At 45.6% G+C, this 24798-nt stretch overlaps 1 protein-coding gene across 1 annotated transcript in view; it reads left to right on the top strand.

Annotated features, from left to right (window-relative positions):
• Positions 1-24798, top strand: part of ENTPD3 (ectonucleoside triphosphate diphosphohydrolase 3) — a 184609-nt gene that overhangs the window by 153554 nt on the left and 6257 nt on the right. The window contains exons 7-8 of the mRNA XM_078663900.1: positions 16711-16983; positions 17094-17204. Of these exons, the coding sequence (XP_078520026.1) occupies positions 16711-16983; positions 17094-17204 (384 nt within the window). The remainder of the gene's footprint in view (positions 1-16710; positions 16984-17093; positions 17205-24798) is intronic.

Here is a 24798-nt window from a genome sequence, read left to right on the forward strand (position 1 = left end):
AGCCCGCTACGGCGGGCTATAAGGCTATAATAACTTTCTATTTGTAATCCATTCCTTAACTGTTGTAGGGCCAGTCTCTGTTTATGTAAAGCACTCTGGTCTGGTTCATGCTTTATAAAACTGCAAATACATAAACAACCCTGATGGACTCTCAGATCATCTCCACATTATTCTCAAAATATTTGAACTGCAAAAGCACTTTCAGAACATCAACCTCTTGCACTCTGTCCAATCCCAAAAACATCACAGACATTGCATGGATTTGTGTAGTCGATGAAGTACCTTACGTCCCTGACAGAGGAGACGCAGCCACACTGCACTACTAGAGCTGTCATCGACTCTCGACACGGTTGACCACTGAGCCCAACTAAGTACTTCTGCTCTGACATGGCCATCGTCCCAGATCACCAGAAGTGGTCTCCTCTTTTCTTTCTGACATCAATAAAGGAGTTTTGTGGTTTTATGAGTTAGTTAAAGGGTCTGTCTCTGAAGTCACAAACTCATCTACTTTTTTTCTGCAATAGTTGAAGTCACAAACGCATCTACATTTCTTCTTCCGAGTAACACGTCAACCTTCATAAAGAAGTGGAGTTGAAAATAAATGCTAAAAGTAGATATAAAAAAATAAGGTGGTCATTTATGTTTTCTAAAATGATTGTATCCAAAACTAAAATACCAAATGAAATGACTGAAAACATATTGAAAAACTTTATTGTAAATATGTGTCATATATATTTTTCTTATTATTATTTTTCATTACTCTCCGGGCTACAGGGGTAGCCAATTTATATTACTAAGTGATAAACGTGCCCCTCGGGGCATTGGAAATCAAGTAAAATCATTAATTTTAAAAAATTATATCAACTAGACTTAAGGGAGGATGGTAAACAGGTTGAAAACACTGCAGATGCAGTAGTTGTCCAGGGAGCAGAAAAAGACACTAAGAGTCTGATTACAAGTTGGTCAGTGTATTCCGACCCGTGATTAAACTACTTTTTACGCACGGGGCGGAAGTACGAGTTGGTTGGCATTTAATGTTTTGGATAATTATCGGATGCGTTAAATACCTCTACCTTAATTACATTTCAGCAGTTCAAACCACCTGAAATTTTGATGCATTAAACATCCAAATGTTATTCTCTGCAAACTTGTAATAGGTACTATTTGTCGCACCTGACAAATAACGTACCCTGTGGTATTGATATTTATAACACCCATACTTAAATCAGACCCTAACGGCCACATGCATCATTGTTGCCGTTTGCGATTTCTTAATTGCGAAAATTAAGGAATCGCAATTAAGGAATCGCAAAAGGCTATGCATTAAAAATCGCAATTTTTTTTGCGATTTCTTAAAATTCCTTAATTGCGATTCACAATTTGCAAATCGCAATTAAGGAATCCCTTCCCATTGATTCCTATGGGCCTAGAGGCCCATAGGAATGAATGGTAAGTCATTCTAAATTTGCGATTAGCAATTTGCGAATCGCCAATTGAGAATGCAATTTCAAGGGTGCAGGGGGGGTCTAAAGGACCACCCCCTGCACCCCTGAAATATAACTTTAAGTGCATTTTTCACACACACATGCCCTAAGGGCAAGTGAGTGTGTAAAATGAAACTTTCAAAAAAGCACTTTTGTGCACTTTTTAAAATTTTAGCAAATTACCATGAAGGTAAACTTCATGGTAATTTACCTCTCCCTATTTGCGAATTCGCAAATTTAAAATGTTCATGCATTGCATTTAAGAAATCTCAAATTGCGATTTCTTAAATACAATCGCAATTTTAGAAATCGCAAAATTGCGAAAAACATGATGCATCCCAATTTTGTCAATTGCATTCGCAAACGGACGAAAATTGCGATTCGCACCGTTTGCGAATGCAATCGACAATGATGCATGTGCCCGCTAGAGAATAAAAATGTGAAGTTGTAGCACTCAGCTTGAATTTCTCTGTGCTGACCCTGCGGTGTCTACCATAACTCCTGTCTGTAAGTGGAAGTAAATCCACAGAAAAAGGTGGAGGCGAACCTGCTGCATCCTCTTCACTACGCTGAAGCATCAGAGAATGCCACATGTGCCAGGTTTTCCACTAACCACTGGACAGGGATGGTAAATGTGCCACCAAGTGAAGCAGCACTTCGCCCCAATGCTGCTCCAATTTAGAGAAGACTTTAACCCCTTCCATGCTCATGACGGAACGGTTCCGTCATGAGCGTCGGTTGGCCTGTGCTCATGATGGAACTGTTCCGTCATGAGCCCGTTGGCTCATTAGAACGCTCAGCACAGCGTGAAAATTCGCACCGCGCTGAAGCGGTTAAGTCTCCCCTCTTTAAAGAACAGGACAGCAAAATGCAGACTTTAAGCTTGCCTTTGACCATGCACAGCTCTCTGCTGCCTTTTGACTAGGACCGCGCAATAGAAATACCATATACATATATGCATACATTAATACCCAGCTTAACTTTCATGTGGACCCTATGTCTTTGGGTGGGATTGTATACATTCTTCATGTAAAGTTTATCTGTCATCAGTTCACTTGAAGTGCCAGAAGCCTAGGCTGGTGATAACCCAGAACTTAATGCTACGACTGTGTACATTACCGACAGTCTGCTGGTAAAAGCGTAAGTGCACGGTTAGTGCACCGACTGCTCCAAGCCCACTGGTGCACTCGCTGCGTGTGCATAAGTGCACTGGGGCCCTTCTGTAATACTAACATGGTCTCGGCGCAAAATAATGAAACAGACCAAAAAGGTTTGGAGAACCACTCTACGAATCCCATATCATCTCAAAATAATTGTTGAATATAGATCATAATTTATTTAAGGGTTGGCAACTCTCACCAACTGATGTTAACGGACATCTACTCCCTGGCCCAAGATCACACAGTGTGTCAAAGAACGCAAATCCACCACTTTATCAGCCGTTCCCAGCCCCTCCTTCTATCTAATATGTTCATCAATGAAATAATCAATTTAGCAGGTGGCATGGGAGTGGGGCTCGTCTGTGCTGGTCGTGGGTTGGTTCCCACGATCGTGAACTGGGACCAGTGAGTTCCCGGATGCACACATTGAACTGACTTAGGTGTTTATGCAGCATGTGAAAACTCTTAACAAAAACACCCGGAAATAATAATTTAACACAACAATCTACTAGATTACCATGAATGACATTAGATTGCACTGAACACAGTTTGTGCTCATTTAGAAAGTCTTGTTTAAAAAAAAAAGTCTGTAGGGGGAACTGTGCAGCAATAAAATAGTAGTATGAGACTGCTATTTTGGCACCCAATGCTACTACAGTTCATCATAAAACTTTGAAGGAGAAACCACAACTCCTGCAACCCCTAAAGGTGTCTTTAAATCTTTGCACATTTTTAACCCCTTCCATGCTGACGCTACCTCGCTGGTGCTGCCGTCGGCCAATGACAGACGCGGCCCCGCCCGTTTTGCGGAAGTGACGCACTTCTGCAAAATCACGGGAGCAGTGGAGGGGTTAATAAAGTTATAATCAGAATGTGCCCACAAATGCATTATTTGCTATCACATATGTCCCAAGCTCCTCCTGCCATGCCCAAAGACCACCTGAACATACAACACCGTTTAACGCCACACGTGTCATGCCCCCTACTTTTATGCCAAGTTACACACAGCTGTGAGAAGTTAGTAAGGTTTCCGGTCTTCATCCGACTAGGAGAATGAAGAAAATCTTGGCCCACTCATATTAGCATATTAACCAAACCATTAACAGAACAGTCACTGCAAACTTAAGGAGCTCTGTGGGTCAGTACCGGAAATCGAATTTTAAATATAAAAAAAATTACGTACCTACAACATCAATAACCAGACCAACGCAGACCTGCCGACTCACACGCTGCCACCGCTTGTCACACAGTTTAAAGTCCCTACACACAATCAGCCAGTGAGGAGCCGAAATCACACAGTGGCAGGAAACCACTGCATAAAGTGGCTTAGCAGTTTTTTTTGGAGGATGTAAGCAACCAATGTCCATTCAGGGGTGTGAAAACACCACAAGACATTGGCAACAGCTTCAGCGATCCTTTGTTTCTTTGGAGGGGGAGCCACTTTATGAAGTGGTTTAGCAGCTTTATGAAGTGGTTTCCAAATTTTTTTGCGATTCCTACACATTCCTTATTTGCGAGTCACAAATAAGGAAGTGCTTCCCTTTCATTCCTATGGCCCTAAAGGCCCATAGGAATCAATTGGAATTGCATGCGCAATTTGCGAGTACCTATTTGGTACTCGCAAATTGCGCATGCAATTTCAAGGGTGCAAGGGTGCCAAAAGGACACCCTGATGCACCCCTGAAATTGCAATTCCAACACATGTTGCACACACACATGCCCCAAGGGCATGTATGTGTGCAACATAGAACTTTGAAAAATGCACTTTTGTGCATTTTTTAAAGTTCTTGCAAATTACCATCAACTTTGAGTTGATGGTAATTTACGTTTCTTAAATGCGAAATCGTAATTTTTTGTTGTTGTTGCATTGCATTTACAGAATCACAATTTGTGATTCCCTAAATGCAATTGCAACTTAAGTAATCGCAAATTTAGCGATTATTTAAATAGCGATTTTTGCATTTGGGATGATGCATCCCAAATGCAAAAATTGTGGTCGCAAAGGTGCAGATTATGTGAATCTGCCGCTTTGCGACCGCACTTTGCAATGATGCAAGTGCTCCATAGTGATTAAAGAACAGGCCTTTTACAATGCATTTTGTTGAAGCATCAATACAATCTGGGTTGGTAAATATTCCAGAGTACTCAAAATATCAAAAGCACTTTTAATGCATAGAAGCAGATGAATAGGTGACGTTTTCTCCAGGTGCATACAATCACGAATCACTGCCCCGACTTTGCGAAGTTACTTGCGTTCCATGCCCACCATGGATATAGTTGAAAATGTGTTCCAGTCAACAGGAAGCGTGAATGCAGGTAGGGAATGGGGAGGGAGCACCCCATAACTGTTGGAGGAGAGGGGTAGGGGAAGAGAGCAACTCCCAGGAATACAAGAAAGATCAGTTGCACGAGTGCAGTGACATTTCCCAATGAACAGTTGTACACCCTGCGCAATTACTGTGGTAAATAAATTATTTACACTGTCGGAATTTCTATAGATACCAAAGGGCAACGCATAAATGAGGAGCAGAGTCTGTGGTGTTCGAGTCAAAGGGCTTTATTCCAGAACTCGAGTTAAGGAAGAGCTCCTTCACCAAGCGGGTTCAGGAGTGGTCTGCTTTACTTAAAACATGACAGCACTTTTATACATTACTTTAACAATCAAAGGAAGGAGTTCCCCCGAGCATAATTTAATTATCCGTGATACAATCATACAGAAGTCATAGCAGGCTTGGTTTCGTTTAAAGGATAACTTGAATCTCATTTGTTAGACATAGACAAACATATGGTACCAGGGTGATTGGGGCGACAAGTTACAGAGTTACTAGTATCTGGGGACAGAGAACTGAGGCATTGTCACAGGGTCACTTTATCTGAAAGGTAAAGAGAACGAGGCATTGTGTGCTCCTTATTTCAACACTAGGGCGGTGATGTTCCACAATGGTATATGTGTGCAGCTGGAAGGAAGAAGAATAGGCCGTGTGTAACTATATTCTTCGTGTCTGTCTCGTGTATTTGATTAGTTTACTTTTGGTCGTTGGCCCAGCCCGTGGCTGCCCCCGCAAGCTGAGAGATCAGTGACGAGCGAGAGCTGTTCGTCCTTTGATAGTGTTAGGGAGGAATGGAAAAATTGGCGGGGCTACCATCTCACTGAGTCTGTTTTGTGATCAATGGACAGGACAAAACCTGCAAGATGCATGATGGCTGGCCATCGTTCTTTGTAAGTGCCAGTACATTGAAAAGACAGGCAAGGGTGTAACAAACCCAAAGGAGGGTACTCACGTTTTATTAGCCGGTTTGCCTGGTTTGTAATATGGCGGATAGGGTGCACGATGGGACACCAGAAAAAGGTTTTTAAGTCAACTTTCCACATTCCCTCCTTGTCCCATAGTAAACCCAATTGCAGAAATTTTTAGTCAATTTCTATGTTCATTAAGTTGTACACTTGTCCTTGTAACATGATCATTTCATTTTTCTTTCCTCTGTTTTGTGGACAAGGAGTACATGTAGTGGCACACAGCCCACAAAGGGCAGGACCACACTGGATTCAGAGGCAACAAGTGAGGATAGTGGCCAAGATGAGGACTAGGACAGTTAGTACCTTCCATCCCCAGGTAGACAGGAGGCCCCATAACCACCTGGTCAGGGACCATGTGCCGGTGTCCATATTCAATTTATCGGATAGTACATGAAGGCGAGAAATAGCAGAGTAAACTGATGGTGCGTTATCTGGAATATATACACAGCAGCTGGACCCTATTACCTTACACACACCGCCACGGTCGGCTAACAGGATATCTAAAACTATACGATGTTGCAGGGTCATGAGTCTGTCAGAAGCTACTTCAGCTGTAATGTTACTTAAGGCACCAGTTGTGTCGTCTATGGCTGCCTGAACTACACAAGTTAATTGCCTGATGTGGCGACTATTGGCCATGGGTCCCCAGAAAGGGAGGAGACCTTTGAAAAAATCTCCAGCTTCTTGTCCTGCTGTATCTTCTGCATCTATGACCCCCCTTCGTTGTCTTCTAACTTGGGTCAGAGGGTCAATCAGATGGTAATCGGCAGGGGCTGTGTAAGTTGGTGGTAGAAGGAATGCGATGTAGCCTTTCCCAGACCAGCCTTGAGGCAACCAAGTGCGTGCATGGGGACCACAGATAGAATAGGTGTTTGGAGCAGTTACCATTGTTGGAAAATCGGGACCGGGCAGTGTATATGTTCTGTTACACTCGCTGTTCCCCATCTTTTCCCCCTTCCCTTTTCCTCTGATACAAAACAGACCGTGATGGGGTACCGCCCAACCTCCTTGATCTGTCTGTCTTTGTTTGACGGAGAATGTTTCTCTGAAGGAAGTAATATCATGGAACAGAGAGTAACTGATATTTTCGTGATCGTCTGCCTGTTCCCAGATAATGCATAGGCAGACCCTGAATAACTGAACGGGAGGGGGACGAAAGGCATTCCTCTATGTACGGAATGTGGCATCAAGCCACAAACCCAACAGTTTGTCTTGTTGACAATTAGTTGGTGTTGATGGAGAGTGGAAATGAATGTATTATTTATAAATTCCTTTCTTCTGTCCTCTTGGTGTGGGGGAAGATCAACATGGGATTGCATAGTTACATTCTTTACAAGCGTGGAAGAGGGCAGGGGAAAACTGTATGTAAGACCCAACCCAGACAAGCCGAAAAACAGCAAATAAAGAACATTATTAATAAAAAAATCGAGAACCTGCTATGCAGTAATTTCACATAATTAGACTTTTTCAATTTTCGCATCACGTCATTATTCCTCATATTGTCTGTTAATCAATGTCCCATGTATCTATACACGAGACCAAACGCTTCCCAGCAGCCGTTTCACCAAGAGCTTGTTCTTGGACTTAATTAGCCACCGGTTGGTTATGATCAGGTGTAATGTCCTTAGTCTATTTCTGGTGGGACCGCAGCCGCGATCTGTATTCCTGCTGAGGAGTGAGTTCAGGAAGTGGTGAAATGTTATCTATATTTGTTGTGTTTATAGCCGCTGGACGGGGCGCATTGTCTGTTGAAATAGGTCCAAAAAACTTCTTGCAGTGGCTGGCGTGGCGCCACCCTTTCCTTCCTTCCACTTTGACCGCCGTCCTTGTGGTTAAAAGAACCAGTTTAGGGGACGTCCACCTTTTCTCCAGGGGGCTGGTACGATCGAAGTTCCGCACGAGGATCCAATCACCAGGCCTGATGGTATGTTCCTCAGGTGTGGTGTGATCTGGAAAAGCTGCCGCAACCTGTGAACGACAAGAGTGGAGTGCAGACATCAAGGAGGCCAAGTAATCTGTCAACATGTTAGAGTCAATATCAGTTAGTTTCCCAGGAGAGGGGACACCCCAAATGTTGGGAGGCCTACCGAAGGTTACTTCAAAAGGGGACAGTCCCGTCCGGGAATGTGCTTCCATCCGCATGTAAAAGAGAGCGACCGGGAGAGCTGTGATCCAGTCTATCCCTTTGTCTGCGCATATTTTGGCTAGCTTTGTTTTCAGTGTTTGGTTATGTCTCTCTACTAGGCCAGCTGCTTGAGGGTGTCGAACACAGTGGAATCTCCAGGAATATCCCAGTAGAAGAGAAACAGCCTCCATTAGTTTAGAAGAGAAAGGCTGCCCATTGTCTGAATAGATGACCCTTGGTAACCCATACCGTGGAAAAAATTCTCTCACTAATTGTTTAGCTGTTGTCTGGGCACCATAGTCCGGGACGGGGTATGCTTCAGTCCATTGTGTCAGGGTACACACTACTACCAGTACATACTTGTATCCTCTACATCTGTCCATTTGGATATAATCCATTTGGAGGACTTTGAAAGGGTGGTCAGGAGGCTGGAACCCACCCCGTTCTACTGGTATTCCTTTGCCGGGATTGAATTGGCAACATATCATGCACGTTTTTACCTTTTGTTTGGCTGCAGCCCTTAGATGTTTGTTAAACTAGATGTTCCGTAGGCTGTCTAGCATACATTTTTTGCCTAGGTGGGCGGGGCTATGGACCGTGTCAATTATTACTTGTACCATTGAGTCAGGGAGAAACCATACTGTTTGGTCTTTGGTCATCCAACCCTGATCAGTCTGGACCCCTCCTTGTTCGGTCCATTTCTTTATTTCGTCTGCGGTGGCATGTGTCTGTATGTCTTGTACATCTTTCGAGGGATCCCTTACTACCATGGTGACAGTCTGTGCTGGTACCTGAGAATCTGTTGTGTTAACTGGAGCCTGAGCTGTCTGTTTGGCAGTCCGGTCTGCTAAGTCATTTCCTTTGTATATGGTGTCTGTAGCTTTGGTGTGTGCTTTACACTTCAGGATAGCTATGGCTGTAGGTAGATGTATGGCATCTAGTAGAGCCTGAATCAGGGGGCCATGTTGTATCTTGGCCCCATGTGAGGTAAGGAAACCTCTTTCCCTCCATAACACCCCAAAATTGTGAACTACACCAAAAGCATATTGAGAGTCAGTGTAGATGTTAACCTTCAGCTGTTTTGCCTATTTGCCGGCTTGCGTCAGAGAGATGAGCTCTACTGCTTGGGCTGACAGGGTGTCTATTCTTCGTGTCTCTATAATCTTACAGTCCGTAGTTACTGCATAAGCTGCCACTCACTCTCCGGTGTTTGTTCTCATGCATGATCCGTCTACATAAAGCGTTACATTGGGATCTGGGAGTGCAACATCTGTCAGGTCTTGTCTTGGCTTTGTTACCACGTCGATCATTTCCACACAGTCATGTTGTGTTGTGTCATCTGAGCTTGAGGGCAAAAGGGTAGCGGGATTCAATATGTTGCATTGCCTTATCTCTATGTGTGGCTGAAATAGCGTTAGTTCATATCCTGTCAGTCTTGCTATAGTCAGGTGTTGTGTCTGTGTTCTGTTCAGAAGGACTTCCACGGCATGTGGCACTAGTACTATCAAGGGATGTCCTAGCACTATTGAATCGCTTTGTCTTACGGCCAAGGCTGTAGCCGCAACAGATTTCAGGCATGCAGGCAAGGCTTGTGCTACGGGGTCTAATGTACTAGAAAAATAAGCACAGGGCCTGTTTCTTCCTGCTTGGTCTTGTGTGAGGACGGATAGTGCTGTTCCGTCACGTTCTGTCACGAACAGGGTAAAATGCTTGCTGTAATTAGGAGTGGCTAAAACTGGTGCTTGACATAGAGCTAGTTTTAGGGCTTCAAATGCTTGTGAATGTTCTGACGTCCAAGGGAGAGCAGTAGGATTGGCTGCCTCCAATGTAGTTAACTGTATGAGTGGCTTAACTATGTGGGCATACTGAGGGATCCACTGTCTACAATATGAAGTGAGGCCAATGAATGCACGCACTTCTTTTTGTGTTTTTGGTTGTGAAATTTTTTTAATTAATTGGATTCGTTCTTGTGTCAGTTGTCTACCCTCCTTGGACAGCAAGTGCCCTAAGTAAGCCACTTGCTGTGCACAGAACTGTAATTTTGAGGGGGACACCTTGTGACCTTTGTCTGTCAGAAAATGTAGAACTGTGAGCGATGCCTTTTCACAATCTTGTTCTGTCCTTGCTGTGATGAGAATGTCATCTACATACTGTATTAATGCCGGGTTGGTAGGCATACTAATACTGTCAAGTTGTCTCTTTAGTGCTTGGCTGTAAATGCTTGGACTTTCCGTATAGCCTTGGGGAGCTCTAGTGAACCTGAAACTTCGTCCTTTTAAACTGAATCCGAAAAGATATTGACTGTCGGGATGTATAGGAATGCTGAAGAATGCATTTTCAAGACTATGACTGTGAAAAATGCAGCTTCAGGGTCGATGGCAGTCAATAGCGAGGAAATATCTGGGACCACTGGATATTGTGGGACCACACATTTGTTCAGTTCTCGAAGGTCAACCACCAGTCTGTAGACCGGGGGTGCCTGAGGGTCAGTGCATTTAAAGACCGGAAGGACTGGAGAATTGCAAATATTGGAATCCGTTTCCACCACTACCCCATGTTCCATGAGTTCTTGAATAATGTTTAGTAAGGCTTGCTCAGCCTCGGGTGGAATCCTATACTGTCGTATACGGGGTAGGACTACTCCTTCCTTGAGGGTGACCTGGTGTGGTGTAATGTCCATGTATCCTACGTCAGTCGAGCTTTTTGCCCACAGATGTTGTGGGATGTCATTAAGTCTGGAATCGAGTTCTTTGACGGCGAAATGTCCCTTGAAATCTCGTAGAAACAGTCTTATTCCCTCCGGTGAGCAGCATATTACTGCTCCCAGTTCTTTAAGTGTCTTAATTCCTAGTAGATTTTCTGGGCACGTCTCTGTAAGCACTAGGTCAGTAGTACGTGTCAGAAGACCAACTCCTAAAGAGACTTGTTCAGATACTTTGTTTATTATTGGTTTGCCTGAAAAACCCAGAGATATATTATGTGAGCCAGAGAGAGGAACCTCTGGGACTTCCTTATGACTTATGGTAGTCCTACTTGCCCCTGTGTCTATGAGAAATGTTCTGTCTTGTCCCAGTAAGTGGGCTTGTACATAGGGGCCGTTTTGATCCACTGGAACTGGGATGAGGGGCAAGTTACCTTCTCTCTCAAGGCTATTTCATGAATATGGTGCATACTCGGGGTAATCTGACTGTGCGTACTGGTACATCTGTGTGGCAGCGGCGGCAGGCGCCTGAACCTGTGGGGGCGTAGTAGTCTGAGGCTGCTGAGTGTTACCTGGTCTGGGAGTGTGAGGGCGTGCTTTCATTTTTCCTGTCGCTATGTTGTGTTTCAGGACTGGACATTCCCTCACGAAATGGCCCTGTTGCTTACAGTAATTGCAGGTACCTCTATCGGCTGCCACATTACCTTTGGGGCCCGTGTTTACTGGTGCCGTCTGTGCAACTAATACTTTCATTTTTGTATCTTTTACTCATCTCTTCTCTTGTTCCTGTTCTTCTCTTATTCTGTTGTGGTGATACTGTAACATTTGTAACATTTGTGAAGGACTATTTGCTTGCCAGGTGCTCTCAATATTCAACACCCTATTTCTGATCTGGGGTAAGGCGTTGTCTACCAATTTAGACACAAAAAGGTGGGGATATGCCTCGCTACCAGGTGCGAGCCCACTGTTGATAGCGAAACATTTCTCCAACCTGGTGTAATAATCACCCGTATCCTCATCTGGCTTCTGTTTACAGGCAGAAATGGCATCCCAATCTTCCTTTTTCGTTGTTAATAATAGGGGCAAGACCTGTATGAGGAGACTGGACAACTCCTTTACGCGTTCACCCAGACCTTCACCTGGCTTTCTGTCGGTCTCTTCTTTTTCTAGGGCAGCCCACGTAATCTTTTTACCACCCACCTCCCAGTCCTTTTTCTTTAGTTTGTCGAATATACCTGTAGGTAAAATTACTTTAAGGAGTATGATTATATCTGAATACGTGAAACTACCCATTTGGAGGATGTCTTTCAATTCTCTATGGAATCCTCCAGGATATTTTTCGTGTGAGGGCACCATTTTTTTCATTTCCAATATTTCTAACTTGGTGAGGGGGGTATACACATGTATTCATCGCAAGGTGCCATCTGGCTCTGGTATAGGGTGGACTTCTCGCAAGGGGTATTGGCCTCTCCCATAAGTTTCATGATCTGATGTGTCTGAGATAAATTGTTGATAACGGAGGCGCAGGTCCAGAATGGTGTTGATCAATTCCGGTCCCCGAGACATCCATCTATCTGTCACTACTTCTTGTAACAATTTGTATAGCTTATTAGGTCGATGGGAGTTATTCCCATATAAGGTAGCCAGGTGTTGGACCATATAAATACCTGCTAGACGCTGTTCTGTTGGGGGAAGAGCCAGAAACATCTGTGCTACTATATCTGGGCCATATACCCTGTGCTGTGATATCCAATGGGTGGCAGACCGGGCCAATACTTTTTCTTGTTGGTTAAGAGGAGGCTCATCGTCAATCCATTCATCCAAGGCTCTTTCCGTGGACTGGAAAAGGTCCTCGGCGGAAGGATCTAGTCTTTTATTCTTTTGTGACACTCGCGAGGGTCGGCACTTGGAGCCATGACAGTGCCGCGCTACACCCAGAAAATTCATCTTACCTAGTGTCGGACCCTCATCTTCTTCTGAGTTGTCTTCCTGTGTAACTTTCTCAGAGCGAATAGCGACAATTTTCTTAGCCAATCGTTTAGTCACCTTGTCGATCTGATGGCCCAGATCATGTGCCCCCCTGTGTATTTGGTCACTAAGGTCTATTAATTCGGAGTCTACGTTCCCATTACCGGGGTCTAGTTCCCGGATCAAGCAATTTATGACGAACCGTAAGAGTAGTCCCCTGATAGGAACTTTTCTGTTCTTCATGACCTGGGCCAGAGTATCCGGACCTTCCCCCGTCCGTATGAATTCATAAACTCCATCCAAATGTTTTGTTATATCAGGGACCTTTTGGAGTTGACAAAGGGCTTGTCTTAACCTCTCTGATATCGTGGTCATTGGGCCATTACCAGGCTCGGGGTCATAAGGGCACTCAAGAGGCGGGACATCATCCTTATCCTCAGTCCCGTTCCCGGGCACTCCCAAATCGGTGGCGGGACCACTGGCTACTAGCTCAGGCGCATGTGTAGGCGGACGTGTCCTAGGCGAGTTAACATAAGCAGGGGGTGGTTCTGACAGATAGACAGGGAAAAAGTCGTCAGGGACGGTAGGAGCTATTTTCACTGTGGCTTTAGGGGAGCTTTCTATAATTTCTTCTGAAAGAACGGGATAAATGCCAGTAACAAGGGCACCTCTCTCTCTGTCTGCCTGTTCAGCTAAGACTTTCTCGCCTTCCTCCTGCAGTTTCTTGTCTTTGGCCTGTTCCGACATTCTCTTACTTTTCTCAACTTTCCCAAGTTCCTTCTGGGCCCTCCTATGTGCCTCCTTCCGCCATAATTCAATGGCTTCTGTCTGTGAGGGCCTCACCTTTCTTTTCCATAATTCTTCCTCCACTCTCATGATACATTCCATGTCCCATGTACCTGTGGCAGGCCACCTATACATTGTTTCTAAATTCTTTGTATAGTCTACCCAGAGGTCTAAAAACAATATGGCCCCCAGTCCATGTTTGTTATACATGAAATGTCCTGGCGTGTCTCTAGGCGGGATTTTAACCGGTTCCTCTAGTATTCTCTTTTTGGTGCTTATCTTACATAATCTTGAAAACAGGGGCATGTTTTAAACTTGATCAATTATTTGTAGACTTGAAACATACACAAAATATCTTTATACACTGGAATGCAGTGCAACCATACCGGTCCCACGAATGAGACTCGTCTTTACCGTGTTCCCAAACGGAACCTGTCTTTATACATTCTCAGTTGTACTCACCAAGAAGCAAAACTTGAAGACCTGGTCATCGGACTCTTGACGCTTGCGCAGGAATATCGGGGCTCCAAAGACCTCGGACTCGGCGCTCTCACTGGTCAGGCTCCGGGTCGGGACACTCCGCTGTCTTCTCCACCGCCTCGTGAGGATGATCAGTCGCAGTCCGTCTCCTCCTCATCCCGAGGGAGTTAGCGGGAACACCCCGCTGTTGTGCACTTGAAGTCCGTCGAAAGTATGGAAGGGACAGGGACCGGACCTACATCACCAGCGCGTGGGGAAGAGGGAGCGTGTCTGTTCAGGCGCCATTTAATGTGGTAAATAAATTATTTACACTGTCGGAATTTCTATAGATACCAAAGGGCAACGCATAAATGAGGAGCAGAGTCTGTGGTGTTCGAGTCAAAGGGCTTTATTCCACAACTCGAGTTAAGGGAGAGCTCCTTCACCAAGCGGGTTCAGGAGTGGTCTGCTTTACTTAAAACATGACAGCACTTTTATACATTACTTTCACAATCAAAGGAAGGAGTTCCCCCGAGCATAATTTAATTATCCGTGATACAATCATACAGAAGTCATAGCAGGCTTGGTTTCGTTTAAAGGATAACTTGAATCTCATTTGTTAGACATAGACAAACATATGGTACCAGGGTGATTGGGGCGACAAGTTACAGAGTTACTAGTATCTGGGGACAGAGAACTGAGGCATTGTCACAGGGTCACTTTATCTGAAAGGTAAAGAGAACGAGGCATTGTGTGCTCCTTATTTCAACACAAGGGCGGTGATGTTCCACAATGGTATATGTGTGCAGCTGGAAGGAAGAAGAATAGGCCGTGTGTAACTATATTCTTCGTGTCTGTCTCGTGTATTTGATTAGTTTACTTTTGGTCGTTGACCCAGCCCGTGGCTGCCCCCGCAAGCTGAGAGATCAGTGGCGAGCGAGAGCTGTTCGTCTTTTGATAGTGTTAGGGAGGAAAGGAAAAATTGGCGGGGCTACCATCTCACTGAGTCTGTTTTGTGATCAATGGACTGGACAAAACCTGCAAGATGCATTATGGCTGGCCATCGTTCATTGTAAGTGCCAGTACATCGAAAAGACAGGCAAGGGAGGGGGGGTGTAACAAACCCAAAGGAGGGTACTCACGTTTTATTAGCCGGTTTGCCTGGGTTGTAATATGGCGGATAGGGTGCACGATGGGACACCAGAAAAAGGTTTTTAAGTCAACTTTCCACATTACACATAAAAGCAAAAAGAAACATTTTTACGGTTTGCGAATTCCTGTTATTTGTAAGTCTGGCTGCACCCAGGTGAGAGTGTAAACCCACAGGTACACATTTATTAATATCTCTGTGCCATGGGCGCTATGATCTTATTTGTCGCTACCTCTGAATTCCGACATGCTCTGTAGCCAGGTGTGTTTTATGTCAATAGGACGCACAGGCCAGCCTTCATCAAGAATAGGCACTTTTAATGCGCTCAAGTAGTCGACCGCATCAGTAATGCGCCTGGGGTGAGAGTAGTTCTAGAATATGGTTGCTCTGCACCTTCAACAGGTTTCATAGTTTCACATACTGTTTTTTCATTGACCTTCATCAGGAAGTATAGCGTACATGCAGGGTTTTAAGTGGGCTGGGTGCTGTCGGTGCTCAGCACTGGCATTACTAAATACCAGGGGGCAGATTTACGTTTCCTGGCCAGGAAAGATGCGTGACCCAAGTTTACCCTTGTGCAATCACAGATACGCCACATTCACAATGTGGCGCATCATGGCGCAAGGATAAATAGATGCTTGTCGCATCTGCCGGTGTAAGGTTGGCGCAGTGCTGGAGTTGTGTCGTGGGCGCGACGTAGCTCCAGCATTATTCCAACCTGGCCTATCCTAAACATGGTGCTTCAAGCAGGCGCTAGGTTTTGACGTAGCGGTGTTGGAAAAGGGAACGAGTGGAATCTTGTAGATTTCACTCAGGCACTTTTCCGAGGCTTTACTGCGCTGGAACGCTCACGTGAAACCTGATACAGGTTTCATGTGGCGCAGGGCTTTACAACGTGACGCATCACCTCCCTAGTTACGTCACGTTGTAAATACGGCGTAATGTGGCGCATGGTTTACGTCGCCGCTGCGTCACAGAAGTGACGCAACGGTGGCGCAAAAATGTCGCAAGGGGCTCGTAAATCTGACCCCAGGTGCTGAGACGGGTCCCTGTCAGGTTCTCTTAAAATCTTAACTCTGCTGCAGTGCCACCCTTCACTGCTTTTAATGTAACTTCAAAGAGACTCGTTATAGTTCTTTCAGTCTCAACATTTAAGAACTGAAGCATTTCCATGTTTTATACAAGGAAGTTGCGGTTGGTGCTTATTTATCATATGCAACTAACAACCATTGCCAAATCCAATAATCCTGGCTTGTTGTAGGTGTAATATTACTTGTATTATATAGCTTATACAGTAACAGAAGCCGTAAAATACCAGTTGGGCGTACATTATGCTAAGCACAGGTTTTTAGATCATGTTATTTAAATTAACGCCCTTTATTTACATTGGCCACGCTCCGTTGAGAGACCCCCCTAGTATTTTCATCGCACTTTAAGCCCTGCGTACAGGCATGTTCTAATTGTGAGAGAACTAAGGAGAAACGAGAGTTTCCCAGACTGTAAAGATGCGCCCACTTTCCGTAAGACACGAGCCACGTGCATCTCCTGAAACCATTTTCTGCTTTGTCACCCCCCTCAGACCTCGACGAGCCAATCCGTGGTGGAGAACCCCTGCTACCATCGAAACTACACGGGCAACTTCACAATGAAGCACACGTTCGGGAGCTTGTGCTCGGCCTCCCTCCGTCCAGCAAACTATCACCCCGACCACTACATCCTCTTCAAAGGCACCGGCGACCCGGCCTTGTGTCGGGAGAAGATGGCGTCTCTCTTCAACTTCTCCGCCTGCGGGGACAGAGAGGACTGTTCCTTTGATGGGGTTTACCAGCCCAAAGTGAAAGGCAAGTTCTCGGTAAGGCTGCAGACAAGACCGTTTTTAAATAACATGATATTAACATGTTTCCTTTAGTCTGACCTTGCCACGGCTGGCCTCATTTGTCAACCATGTTGTTTCCCCCACAGGCTTTTTCAGGGTTCTACTACACGGCCCATGCTTTAAACCTCACTGGATACTTCTCTCTCGATGAGTTCAACACAAGCGTGTGGTCTTTCTGCATGCACAACTGGAAAGAGGTAGGTGTGTTTGGTTGCCGTGCATGCTCCTCAGTGTCCACCAGATGTCACTGTTGTCTCAGTATTCTAGCTCTGCTCGTAGCCTCTCTATGTCCGCCCGTCTAGCACAGCTAGCCTTGCACGGTCGTGTGGACCAGTGATTGACAGGCAAGAGAATATATAATCAGGTCCACTGGAATTATGCGGTTGCGGCGATCTTCGCATAATTATAGATTTTCGATTTGCCACATACTTCATCATCTGCTGCATAATCTGAAAATGTTAACAAAAAAAATAGTTTCTAGCTCAAACTGTTAGAAAGTTACTGAAAACGCAGTGGCACGTGTTACCGCGCGGCGAGAGGCCTTTTTTGCAAAGTTTGATTAGTCACCTTTCTATTGCTTATTGCTATATTTGGGTATTAAACTGGTACTAATGAGGTCACCCTATACCCAGACTGTTAAAAGTACAAAATACGTGATATTATCAGAAAATGTGCCGCATTACATCGATTGATTTGCCTTTTCTTGAGGCAGAATTTACTCAACCCTGCTGCATAATTTGGCCCTCCCCTGCCGCATAATTCCAGTTGCCCCGAGTATAATCCTGATACTACCCAGCACTGCAGTGTATTAGAGAATACTGCTAAGGGATCTAGACAAGTTAGGACATGTTTGCTTTATACAAATGTCTTAAATCCACTATATCTCCCTGTACACTAAATAAACTCTACTCAATGAGTTTGCATCTTGAATTGGGAAAAAAGCAAAATGGCTGCCCCATCATGCAGGGTGCATGGCATGCATCACGATGCGTGCACATCTATATGTCTCCATGCTCGGCTGCCACAGCAACTTTGTTGAACCTCTTGAAGCTGTGTAGTGGACAGTTGGTGGTATTTTGTGCCCTGTGAAATGTGTGTAACAATGCTTTTGCTACAGTTCAGGTGTAAAAAAAAAGTGCATTATTGGGCATTGAGTTGACTAACACTCCCCCAAGATACATCTGAAAAATACCAGAAAATGAGATGCTAGAGAGAAGAGAACATTAGTGAACACTGAGTTGACATGTAAGATCATGCTGAATTTATAATCCCCAATGATGTCATTTTAGAGAGGAGTTTTAGCATATCCAATATAAGTCCTAAGGCATTCGTGGGGTTTTAACGTATGCCCCACTGAAGGAGGATTAGATGTAAATTCCTCTGATCTCAGTGTTTTGGAGAATCATTTACCTCTGTAGCGCCTGAAACGGATCCGATGGTTGTAGGCTGGAAATATCGAAGCCAGGCTATCAATGGGTCACAATATCATGACCAGAATATGGAGGGACAGGTGATATAAATATCTTCAAGGTACATACATGTAGAGTTCTGGATAGTAAATCCATACCTTCCTCTGTGCTCTCAACTATTCGATATTATGTCCCATGATATTATCCTCACGATATTGTGACCTGTCGATATTATGGCTTCGATGTTCATTACTGCAATCGATTTAGTGTTATGTTATGTTATGTTACTTTAATTCTTTTATAGCGCACGGCAACTCCGAAGGAGCATCCCGGCGCTTTGGCAAAGAAAAGAAAAACAAAAAGCAACCACACAACAAAGGAAGAGGGATAAAGGAACTGTTACCTAAAAAGCCATGTCTTCAAGTCCTTTCTGAAAGTAAGGAGACAAGGGGCCAATCTCAAGGACAATGGTAGTTCATTCCATGCCTTGGGTGTCAGATAGCGGAAGGATCGACCTCCCTGACGAGCACGGCGAATTACAGGGACAGTCAACAGGGACAGACCCGATGACCTGAGAGTCCTGCTTGGCACATACCTGGAGAAACGTTTCCCAAGATATTTGGGGCCAATACCATGAAGGGCCTTAAAGGCCACCGTCAGGCATTTAAAAAGGACTCTCTTGGAGATAGGTAGCCAATGAAGGGTGTTCAGTAAGGCAGTGGCACCAGCTCTCCTCGGGAGTCCAAAGATGGCACGGGCTGCCGAATTTTGGACCACTTGCAAACGGGTCAAAAGATATTTCGGTAGACCCAAAAAGAGAGCGTTTGCGTAGTCCAGTCGTGACCCGATTAGTGCCTGAACGACTGTCTTCCTGTGGTTGAGTGATAGTAGAGGAAGAAATTTCCTCAGCATCCGTAAGATGCCGAAGCATTTCCCAACAGTGGACGAGATGTGAGGTCCAAAGGATAAGTCACAATCTACTATCACCCCCAGATTTTTGGCCTTAACAGCAACTTTGTCAGGAGGAGACATATCCAGTGGCCACCAGGATTTCCAGTCCAGTTCCGGTGCGCAACCGAAAAAAAGCAACTCTGACTTGTCAGAGTTGCATTTCAAGCCATGATCTCTGAACCACTCAAATACCGCACCAAGGCAGTCCCTGATCTTTGTGCCGTCAAATGACCCAGCCCTGTCACAAGTGAACAGGAGTTGGGTGTCATCGGCATAAGACACGATCTGGGCGCCAAAGGATTCCGCGACTTCCGCCAGAGGGGCCATAAAGATGTTAAACAGCATAGGGCTGAGAATGGAGCCCTGCGGGACTCCCACCTCTAGCGGAGCCATATCAGCGGAAAAAGGAGGCGCCCAGATCGTTTGTCGGCGGTCGGCCAGAAATGATTTTAGCCAGTTCCACACCGTTCCACGAAGGCCACACTCCCAGAGTCTTACAAGGAGGGCATCATGTGGAACGGTGTCGAAGGCCGCCGACAAGTCAAGCATGACTAACACGGCCTTTCCCCCCAGGTCGAGTACTTCCCTGATGGCGTCCGTGACCTCCAGCAGAGCCGACTCCGTGCTAAAATTAGTACGGAAGCCGGACTGCGAGGTGTGCAACAGGTCGTTTCCTTCGATGAAGCTGGAAATTATCCTGTGCACATAACGCTCGGCCACTTTTGCCAGAGCAGGGAGCAGGGAGATTGGCCTATAGTTAGCATGTATCAGGGGGTCCAAGGTGGGTTTTTTGAGCAGCGGTAGAATCATGGCTCGCTTCCAGGCCTGAGGTACCTTCCCTGTCGACAGAGATGTATTCAGCAGGGGGTTCACCAAGATGTTAATGGCGGAAGCCACTTTCCCTAAGCATTTAGCCGGACATGGATCTAATGGAGAGCCGGATTTCAGGCTAGACAGAAGCTCCAGAGATGTACTAAGATCCATAGAGGGGAAAGCAGAGAGGAAAGGGCCGTGGTCTTCCACAGGACATGGTAGCATTAGATGGCATGGATCAGATTGCGCACTGGAGAGAGAGGCCTGAATGGCTGTGATCTTATTGACAAAGAAGGTGGCAAGTTGTTGTATCCATACATCAGTATGAGTATGGTTGGGGGTGCAAACCACAGGAGAAATAAAATCCTGGACCACTTTAAAAATTTCTTTGCAGACATTATCAGCCTCATCAATACGGTGTTCAAAATAGGCCTTCTTTTCGTCCCAGATAGAATGATGATAGGCTTTAATGGCTGCCCGAAATTTCAATTTCACTATTGGATCGTAAGCCCGCCTCCAGGCCCTCTCAGCCCTTTTGCACTCCTGACGTTGTAACCTCAGCCGAGGGGAGAACCAAGGGGCTGACTCCCTACGCCCTCCAGATTTGGAGCTTTTCTTGGGAATTAAGGACTCAAATCTTGCTAAAAGCCAATTGTGTAGGTGGACAAGATTCTCCTCCAAACTTCCCAAAAGAGGGCAAGGAAAGGAGATGAGAGCCTCGGATAACATGTCCGCAGAAAGTAAATGAAACGGACGTGAAGTTCGCGTGGCTGCATTTTTCCTCACCCGGGAAAGGGCAGTGACAGGGAGAGAAAAAGAAATTAGAAAATGGTCCGACCAAAGTACAGGCTGGATGGTACCGACCGAAATGGGTTTCGTTGAAAATACCTGATCTAAGGTATGTCCTTTATTATGTGTAGGGCCTATCACAAAGGGGGATAGCCCTAACGAAGTCGTGGTATCAATAAATTTTATAGTGTCTGGGTCACAGCTATTGTCCATATGGACATTGAAGTCTCCAAGAAGAATACAGTGATCCGACCTGATACAGGGGACTGCGAGTGCTTCCTGTAGTTCGTCAAAGAAAGGACCTAATGAACCAGGGGTTCTATATACAAGTATCCCAGTACAGGCCTGGAGGGGGGAGAGATGTAAGGTGAAACCAAGAGCTTCACATCCCTGCAAATTCTCCACCGGGAAAATAGAGCAGGAAATACTCTCTTCCACGATAAGAGCAACTCCACCACCTCTGCCCGAAGTTCTATCCCTCCTGTGAATGTTGTAATTCGGGGGGATGGCATTAGCCAGATCTGGAGCAGAAAAATCACCCAACCAAGTCTCAGTCAAAAACAAACACGTAATGTTTGACTTATACAGTAGACTCCAGATGTCAGTGGAGTGGCGATTTACTGACCTGGTATTAAGTAGGAGACATTGGAAGGGGACAGATGTAGTGTCAGGCCCATTTACAGCTGCAGCCGGGAAACGCCATGCACATGACGGACAACCTTTCCTTAGTTTCCTGCCACCAGGGAAAATATGGGAACAGTTTCCTCGAGGGAGGCGTAAAGCAATAAGCTCAGCTGAAGAGTACGTCAGCATACTTAAAAGATTAAAAACAGCAAAAGCCGTAATAATACAACCCGCAAGGCAAAACCTGCAACACCGTCCAGCCCCGTCCGCCTCCGGGACGCTGACGGGCGCAGACGGGCTGGACTCTGGCGTGACTCCGGCGCTGTGGAGGCGCCCCCGCTGCGCTCGCAAGGGAGCTTTATGTAGGCTGACTTCCACTAACCACAGAGCGCTAGTCCGCTCGAAATCCCCGCCCCTCTACTGGCCAAACACCACTCTAAGATGGCGGCCGAAGATTAAGCCACCCCGGGAGCCGGACCCGCTACAGCAGCGGTGGTTCCACTATTATTGTGCAGGTAAGAGGGAGAGAATAACACCCGAGTTAAAAACAGGGGATACAAATAATACAGAAACAAAATAGAAAAACAGGTCAATTTAAAAACACAGCGCGATAAAAAGCGCGAGGTGTGAGCGCTATGCAGGGCAATCCTTTACCTGAGTGAGGGAGAGCCAAGGACCGGTCGCCTTATGTAGGCTGACTTCCACTAACCACAGAGCGCTAGTCCGCTCGAAATCCCCGCCCCTCTACTGGCCAAACACCACTCTAAGATGGCGGCCGAAGATTAAGCCACCCCGGGAGCCGGACCCGCTACAGCAGCGGTGGTTCCACTATTATTGTGCAGGTAAGAGGGAGAGAATAACACCCGAGTTAAAAACAGGGGATACAAATAATACAGAAACAAAATAGAAAAACAGGTCAATTTAAAAACACAGCGCGATAAAAAGCGCGAGGTGTGAGCGCTATGCAGGGCAATCCTTTACCTGAGTGAGGGAGAGCCAAGGACCGGTCGCCTTATGTAGGCTGACTTCCACTAACCACAGAGCGCTAGTCCGCTCGAAATCCCCGCCCCTCTACTGGCCAAACACCACTCTAAGATGGCGGCCGAAGATTAAGCCACCCCGGGAGCCGGACCCGCTACAGCAGCGGTGGTTCCACTATTATTGTGCAGGTAAGAGGGAGAGAATAACACCCGAGTTAAAAACAGGGGATACAAATAATACAGAAACAAAATAGAAAAACAGGTCAATTTAAAAACACAGCGCGATAAAAAGCGCGAGGTGTGAGCGCTATGCAGGGCAATCCTTTACCTGAGTGCAGCCCGAAGATCAACCACATTCGGAGATTGGCAGAGCAGTTCTGAAACATCCTTTGTGAATAATGATGCATAAAGGCCTGATGTAGATATAAAATAATGCCTGGGAGTGAGCCCTGGGGTAGCCCATGCTCCAGCTTCGTTGTAAGAGATTTAAAAATTGGCCCCAGCAGACAGCGGTGAGCCTGTTGCTCTAAAAGGACTGGAACCACTTCATTCAGGAGCGGCCCCTTGCAGGTAAAAGCGGTGAGACGGAATGGGATGGGGATTGGACAGACGTCGACGAGGGGAAATTAAATAATTAATTCATTTTCTCTCTTTGTCGTCTGTCGAGTCCCGCCCCACCGCTCTTACCTGCATGGGCCACTCCTGACTTTGTTTAATAACCACAGGCCCCTAGCTGTTCCAGGCTATTGCCCAAGATATTGTTGTTGTCCATTGTATTAAATGCCACACAGCAGCAAGAGTTCTAAATGTCCCTGTCAACTATTTGCTTGATGATATATTAGGAGGCAAACACCTCCTCTGGCTCTGGATGTATGACATTACAACGCATGCTTTTACCATGCATGCTTTTACATCGCAGTTTTAACAACACATACCATTACAACGCATAGCGCTTTGGGGTGCTGGATAGTGAATAGTTTAATTTACTATTCCAACTCCAGTCCCCGTGGACACTAGGGAAGGTGTTGGATAGTAAATTAAATCTATTCCCTCTCCTAGAGCGCCCCCCAGCGCAATGCGTTCAAATGGTTTGCGTTGTAAAAGTTGCGATGTAAAAGCACTGCGTGGTAAAAGTTGCGTTGTAAAGGATGTTTCCCCTGGCTCTCAAACAGAGTTTCTCAACCAACCTTTAAAATCATTCAGACATAGGCAGTCTTCAGAGACAGCCATCCCTGTACCTGGCTAATCGCATTCCAGCTCTGTGCACCTTCCTATCCAGGTCCCTCCCACCAGTGCTTAGTTTGTAAAATATAAAGTGCCAGGGCTCTGACCAGGAGGCCGCTGCTGCTTGCACCACCCATCGCCCTTGTCATCGCAGCCAAAACATCTACCCACCATCTCTCTCACACAGAAATGCAACAGTTCAGATTATTTCAGGTCCCCAAAGCTAAAGGAATGGCTGGGGAGGTAGGTGTTAGCAATGTTTTAATGTATATTGCATTCCTAAAAAACCTTTGTGCTGCTGATTGTTAAATTAAATGAGCAGCGCCCCACATGGTAGACTGTTCTAAGTATGGTGGTGATAATTTGGTGCCGGTGCTGAGCACCGGACACCAATTAAGTGCTAGCGCTGAGCACCGGAGAGCACCAGCTTAAATTAAGCACTGCCTCCCACACAGTCCATCAATCGGCCCTCCTTATGCCAGTGGATATATGAACTAATCCACCCGCATTGGGTGATGTTAGCTTTGTGTGTCTGGGACCAACAGGAGCAAGGCCACACAGTAGACTCACCTGTGTAATACCACTTTCTCCACTGTCACCGAATCACATTGCTAGGATACTTTTTCACTCTAAAAGGGGAGAGGGACCTCTGCATATATTTTACTGGTACTCTATTAGATGCGTATCAGGGTCTCGACTGATAGTAGCTTCGGGGAGCTACCTCAGCATTTAAATAAAGCAATAAAGTAATATATTAGATTCAGTGACTCTGCTAGGAAAGAGGCCTGATTGGAATTCTTTAAGCATAGTTTAAGGGTTAATAAATTCCTGTGATTTGTTATTGTCATTAATATTAGCCTTTATGTATTAAAACCAATAATAATAAAAACTTGCTTTACATCGCGCTTCATACTGCAGACTCTAAGCACCATAAATATCAGGTGTTACTATCACCCAATGTATTGGTTGTTAATTTACCTTCCTCTGTAGGATGGAAGGGT

This window comes from Lissotriton helveticus, chromosome 10, assembly GCF_964261635.1.
Source record: "Lissotriton helveticus chromosome 10, aLisHel1.1, whole genome shotgun sequence".
NCBI lineage: Eukaryota > Metazoa > Chordata > Amphibia > Caudata > Salamandridae > Lissotriton > Lissotriton helveticus.